Genomic DNA, 7,082 nt, shown 5'->3' on the forward strand with positions numbered 1-7,082 from the left:
CTGGACTACACTGGAATCTCTTTGTTACAACCGTTCCTCCTCTAAAGGTCTTTAGCACATTTTGCTCAAACATGGTGACCCTACCTGCATTTCACACAAATTGGCTTGGGAGAAGGACCTCGGGGTCCAACTTGACCCTGATACATGGGATCAACTAAAACAGAATTTAGTCTCAGCATCCTCCGCAATTTGATATAGAGAAAATACTTTCAGATTATATGTCCGTTGGTATATGACCCCTGTGAGGATATCTCGCATTTTCCCAAATGCATCCAACTCTTGCTGGAGAGTTTGCGGATTGAGAGGCATTCGGCTCTATATTTTCTGGGAATGTTCTAGAATAACTTGTCTCTGGAAAGCTTTATATTGCGCATAAGGGAGATAGATGTCCCGGTTTTCCTCTTGTTTTTCTTACTACCTCAAAGCATACCAGACATCCCGAAACCAACTCAAAAGCTCATTTGGCATACGATTAGTGCAGTCAAAATTAAAATAGCTTGTCACTGAAAATCACAAACTATTCCCTCTATGACTGCAATATCGGCAGCTATCTGGGATATCTATCATATGGAATACATCTCCAGTATTGTTGAAGATAATACCTCATCCTTTATAGTAATGATGGGGAACCTTTTTTGTGGCAAGGGCCGTTTTGTAATTGGGTAAAATCCTTAGGGGGCCATATATTAAAATGCCACTACAAATTTCACTGCAGCAGCCATCCCACGCTCCGGTGGCTGCCGCTGATCGGAACTCCCAGTCTCCTGCTGCTGCTGCATCCCTCTCATGAGATTTCCCCATTACTGGACTCCGACCCAAAATTTTTCAATAAACAGATTATGCTAAAAAATATATAAAAATTGTAAATGACATGGTCATATTTAAAATGGTATATAAAAATACATTATGTTTTATATATAAAGTAACCCTATTATAGTGATAGTAAAATTACAATAGTATAGCTTTTAAAATATATATTTTTTTCTTGCAGGACAAATAAGTAAGAGGATTCTCATTTGGAAGACGCCTTGGAAAGCAACACAACAGTCAGATCAATCCACCTACACCATTTCTTCCTGCGAATCTGGGGGGCTCACTAAAGCTACTTTCATTTTATACATAGGAGAAACCTTCTGCAGCTAATTTGTTTCTCATCTAATACATGATGAGTCTGACAGGAGAGAGACCACATCTGTGCTCTGAGTGTGACAAATGCTTTACATATAAATCACAGCTTCTCAGACATCAGAGGATTCACACAGGAGAGAGACCACATCTGTGCTCTGAGTGTGACAAATGCTTTACATGTAAATCACAGCTTCTCATCCATCAGAGGAGTCACACAGGAGAGAAACCATATCTGTGCTCTGAGTGTGACAAATGCTTTACATGTAAATCACATCTTTGCATCCATCAGAGGAGTCACACAGGAGAGAGACCATATCTGTGCTCTGAGTGTGACAAATGCTTTATATGTAAATCACATCTTCGCATCCATCAGAGGAGTCACACAGGTGAGAGACCACATCTGTGCTCTGAGTGTGACAAATGCTTTACATATAAATCACAGCTTCTCATCCATCAGAGGAGTCACACAGGAGAGAGTTTACATCTGTGCTCTGAGTGTGACAAATGCTTTACATGTAAATCACAGCTTCTCATCCATCAGAGGAGTCACACAGGAGAGAGACCGTTTACATGTTCTGAATGTAGCAAGTGTTTTACAGTAAAGTCACATCTTGTTAGACATCAGAGGAGTCACACGGGAGAGAAACCATTTAGTTGCTCAGAATGCAGCAAGTGTTTTACCAGTAAACTTAGTCTACTTACGCATCAGAGGAGTCACACAGGAGAGAAACCATTTAGTTGCTCTGAATGCAGCAAGTGTTTTACAAGTAAGCATCATCTAGTTACACATCAGAGGAGTCACACTGGAGAGAGACCATTTAAATGCTCTGAATGCAGCAAATGTTTTACAAGTAAGCGTGATCTAGCTACACATCAGAGGAGTCACACTGGACAGAAGTCATTTACAATGCTCTGAGGACCTGAATGTATCACGTGTTCCTCATGTTCCCTTGTATCCCTGCAATGGGGATTATACAAATGTCTGTGGGGGGCAGCTTTCAGGGCTGGTCACCTGAGAGAGAAATTCAATTGTTGTTGTATTAGGGCACAAACATCTGATGGCACCGTCCACTCTCAGCCACCTGAGACGATCAAATATCACTTTTTACAGCATGCTTATGACTTCAGATGGGTTATCTGTGTTACATTGCTATATTCATTCTGTTTGGCTGCAATTAGCATAATAATAAAAGAACATTCAATTATGACTCCTGATCTCCTATCACTTTAGATGGGAGATTGGCTGTGCAGAATACAATTGAATCCCTTCGATATGATTACATGTGAGGACATTTTATTTTAGGAAACAATTTGTATTATATCAACCTGTCTTGTTAAAGACCAGGGAGGAGAAACATCTGTATTTAATCCTCTTCACCAGTGACTGTAATAAACTTTGTGTAGGATGAACCCTCCAATAATATCCCTGCAATAGTATTTATTTACAGTTTCTTATATAGCACAGCAGATTCCGTTGCACTTTACAATTGTAATGAGATAAACAAACAGGGTAACAACAGACAGATTTGGAGGTAAGAGGGCCCTGCTGCAAGCTTACAATCTATAAGGACATAGGAGGGAAACACAAGGACAGGCAGCAGTAATAGCATAGCTTGTAGGTCCAGAAGGGAAGCTATATAATACATAAGTAGAGGGTTTTGCATATGGAACTTAAATATGATAGGCTTGCCTGAAGAGGGGAGTTTTCAGGGAATATATGGAATATGATACAGCGCTCGGGTATTACTGAATTTATTACAATATTAAAACACAATTAATAAACAATACATTGCATATGACAATTCTCAAAGATATAAAAATGGAAAAATGATGATAAAAATATTTTAAAAGGATTTTCCGCTAGCATTCAATATTGGGGCCAAATGAGTATCGAGTGTCCAAATCAACACCAGGGTGTATAATTACCTTACGTGGTGATAACCTTATTAGGAATGGGTTTTCAGAGTCCCGGAGATTTCCCAGTAATGGATTCCTGGACCTCTCACAATAGATGGAATAATGTGGCAGTCCTTAAGGTACGGCTGGTACCAAGATGAAATGGCTGCAGATTCCAGGAGATCCAAAGCGTTGAATACAGCAAGACTGGTCCGGGTATGGTGTCCTCTGCAATTGCACGGTTTGAAAAATGGAGCTGTGCGTGAGCTGGATGGCTCTCCAATAGAGTGCTAGAGCAAAGAGTGATGGCTCAACATGTTTCAGCGTGTTCACACGCCTTCATCAGGAGCTGGAATGATTTGTTGCTGCTATGGTTCTCATTTATATGCCCTAAGATTGATTATGGGACTGATCCCAGGTGTGGGAGGGCTTCATAGGAAATCCCATAGAAACACATAATAAATAAAAAACATTGAAAAAAACAATGAATTTGATATGAATGCACAGAAGGACTTGTTTCTATATGGTTATTGACAGTGTAAATGGTAGAAAATCACATTAATGTAAAGACATGAATGAATAAATTTGTACAATAGTGAGGTCACGTGACCTCCATGAGTCACGTGATCCAGAAATACAGATTCATGATTCAAAGACAAAGCACGGGGTCACGACATCTATTTAATGGAGGGACAAACAGATGCATGTGTGCATATGGTATAACTTGGCCTGATCTGCAGGCTGAGAGCTGGATGTTTCGAATCACTCCGTCCACTATTACGGAGTTATAATTCAGGGCTCTGTGTGGGCGGAAGTGACGTGACGCCCTGAGTGTGTCTGGGCAGAAGTAATAGATATCCGCCGTTTGGTACATAGATATCTCTAAGAGGGTGGAAGTGACGTCGCGCCCAGTGACTGCCCTGGTGGAAATAGTAGTGGTCCGCCGTTTGGGGCATCCGTGTATCTCAAAGGGCGGAAGTGACGTGGCGCCCGGATTCCGATCTGGCGGAAATGGTCATAGTCCGCCTTTCAATGTTGTAGATCTATTAAGAAGAAGGGGGAAGTGACGTTACGCTATTAGCTGGAAACAAGACATTTAAAGTACCATCACATTTATATTGTGATCATCCAGGAAATGACCTGTCTGGATGGCGGAACCAGATGTTAGCATTACATATGGTTGGCAGATTAAATGTATGTATATGTAATCCCATGCATTGCATTCAATGTATACATACTAAATATTCATAGTGTTTGTTTCATATAGTGGATCTTCATATGAAAAGGAGATTTGCCATACATGAATAGAGAAAAGAGGAAATACAAATATAAATAATACATAAATTTACTAGGCATATCAATTTCTAAAGAAAGTATTAGAAAGAGGTCTATTCGAGATATATTAATATTAATATTAATATAAGAGATGCAGTCTTATAAGTAATATGAAAAATTATTGTTATGAAAAATTATTATGAAAATATATACTAAATATAAAAATGGATTCTATAAACTCAATCTGTTACATCTAAGAGTATATCAAAGGCATTGATAATATACGCATATCTTACCGAAAAGGGGAGCAAAAGGTAAGGAGGGAATGGGTAGTATAAATGTTCATATATTATGAAGAGAGTGTTCTTATTCCAAATGTATATTTACATATTCTCACATTAGAAAAAGGGGTTATATTTAACAGAGGATACCAAGGGTATGACGTTATAGAACACTGTTAAGCTCTAATGCCTCATTGAGTCCTTCCGGATGGAGGCAATTTAATTTGAAAGTCCAGAAGACTTCTTGTCGGCAAAGTGTTTTATATCTGTCACCCCCTCTTAGGGAGTGAGGGAAATGTTCAAGACCTATTATTTGAAGATCTTTAGGTTTTTTTTCGTGTGAATGCAGGAAATGTCTAGAGACACTGTGACAGATAAGGCCCTTAAGGATATTTCGGCGGTGTTCGAGAAAACGTACTTTTAGAGGACGCGTGTTGGGCGTCCCACGTATCTCAAAACGCAACTACAGGTTAAAAGATAAATTACATAACTAGTATCACAGTTAATAAAAATTTTAATCATTATTTGTTCATCTTCTGCATTAACACTTGTGGTCTTTTTTGTGGTGTATTGACACATTGTGCATCGATTTTTCCCACATTTGTGAAAACCCGGAGGTCTTTGTGGGAGCCAAGAGCTTACTTTGGAAATATTGGTGGATTCTTTAGTTTTTTTCAGGTGTCTGGGGGCCAAATAAGATTTAAGGGACCAATTATTTTTATATATAACTACAGGTTTGGTTGGTATCAGATCCTTAAGTATTCTGTCCTGTCTGAGGCTGTTGTATTTTTATTGATAATACGTTTGATTTGTACATGTGCATTATTATATTTGCATATGAATGCCATCTCATAATCTTTATTGTGTGTTTTTTTGGGGTTATGTTTCAACAGCACTTCCCTGTCCATGGTTTGCACTTCTCTTAGGGCTTTCTGTAGGAGGGGGTCTGGGTATCCTCTAGACCTAAAAGAGGAAATCATGTCCAAGGCTTGGAGATTAAAAGTCTCTAAGGAAGAGCAATTGTGACGTATTCTCATAAGTTGTCCCTTCGGTATATTAACCTTCCAGGACTGATGATGTGAGCTGTTGAAATGTAAATATGACTGTGTGTCGACTGTTTTGGTGAAGTTGGCTGTGGTAATTTTGGAATCTACTATGTGCAGGGAGATATCTAAAAAATCTATGTGAATGGGATCAAAGTGAGAAGTGAACAATAAATTAAAAGAATTGTGATTGAGTGTGGTGACAAAGTGTTGTGCCGTAAGGTGATCACCATCCCAAATAAAAAATAGATCATCAATGTAACGACCATAGAACACCAGATTTGCACCGAAGCCGCCGCACCACACATGGGTATCTTCAAATTCACCCATGTATAGGTTGGCATAGCTGGGCGCGAACCTGGTGCCCATGGCCGTCCCCATCACCTGAAGATAATGTGTATTGGAGAACAAAAAACTGTTGTGTGTGAGAATGAAGAATATAGAAGAGATAATGAAGGATTGTTATTCCTGTGTCAGGTCACTATCTCTGTTTAGTTTATTGGTGAGATGTTCAATACCCAAATTATGTGGTATATTGGTGTATAAAGATTTGACATCTAGAGTCATGAAGGCATGTGTGTCCTTCCAAATGATGCCCTCAATTTTCTGAAGAAAATGGGTTGTGTCCTTCAAATGTGACCTAAGCCCAGGAACAAGAGGTTGTAAATAAAAATCCACATAATGTCATAGATTAGTGGTAAGTGAACCAATCCCAGAAATAATAGGGCAACCAGGAGGTAAAGTGAGTGATTTGTGAATTTTAGGAAGGTGATAATATGTGGGCGTGATGGGATGGGGGGTGAACAAAAATTGCCATGTTTCTTTAGAAATTATATTCTTGGTTAGAGCGTCATCAATTAGGTTCTTAAACTCAACCAAGAAAGAAGGAGTGGGATCAGATTTTAGTGTTTTATAAAAAGTACAGTCATTCAGTTGATTGTAAGCTTCTCGTAGATACTCCTCTCTGTCCTGGACAACCAGACCCCCCCCCCCCTTTGTCTGCCTCCTTGATTATTATAGATGTGTCTTTTGTCAACAATTTTAGTGCTCTTTTTTCTGCTCTAGATAGGTTGGAAGTTCTGCTATGTTTCTGTTTACATCGTTCCCTAAAGTCTTCGAAAGTAACCTTGTAGAATGTTTCCACAACTGCACTCTTAGCTGATAGTGGAAAAAATTCCGATCTTCGTTTGAAGATCTCAGATGTAGTATCATAGATCTTTTTATACTGAGGTGTAATTTGTTCGCTTTCCATTGCAAGTTCTTGTAAGGCTATTAAGGCTGGATCATCTGAAGGATCTAGTACAATGGGATGGCTGGGATCTACTTGTTCTGTGATATTTTTATTGGCAAAATATCTCTTTCTACACAGGGTGCGTATGAATCGATTTAGCTCCACAAACAATTCGTTGGGTCATCTGAGGGGGATGCAGTTAATATCCCGGCGGTCGGGATACCGGCG

The 7,082-nt window shown here is 39.3% G+C and overlaps 1 protein-coding gene across 1 annotated transcript; it reads left to right on the forward strand.

The window, feature by feature from the left end:
• The first annotated feature begins 528 nt into the window (after positions 1 to 528).
• On the forward strand, positions 529 to 6,756 carry LOC146073316 (uncharacterized). The gene is made up of 3 exons (XM_083180494.1): positions 529 to 615; positions 1,418 to 1,895; positions 6,689 to 6,756. Exons 1-3 carry the CDS (start codon positions 529 to 531, stop codon positions 6,754 to 6,756), a joined length of 633 nt encoding a protein of 210 aa, XP_083036620.1.
• The last annotated feature ends 326 nt before the right edge of the window (positions 6,757 to 7,082 follow it).

This window comes from Crinia signifera, chromosome 4, assembly GCF_055691185.1.
Source record: "Crinia signifera chromosome 4, ASM5569118v1, whole genome shotgun sequence".
NCBI lineage: Eukaryota > Metazoa > Chordata > Amphibia > Anura > Myobatrachidae > Crinia > Crinia signifera.

Excerpts from the sequence above, each read along its gene's own strand:
- LOC146073316 (XM_083180494.1), top strand. The coding sequence starts at position 529 with ATGACTGCAATATCGGCAGCTATCTGGGATATCTATCATATGGAATAC. Across the intron at positions 616-1,417 it reads ATAATACCTCATCCTTTATA|AGGAGTCACACAGGAGAGAG; the intron begins GTAATGATGGGG and ends TGCATCCATCAG. Across the intron at positions 1,896-6,688 it reads ATGCAGCAAGTGTTTTACAA|ATAGGTTGGAAGTTCTGCTA; the intron begins GTAAGCATCATC and ends TTTCTGCTCTAG.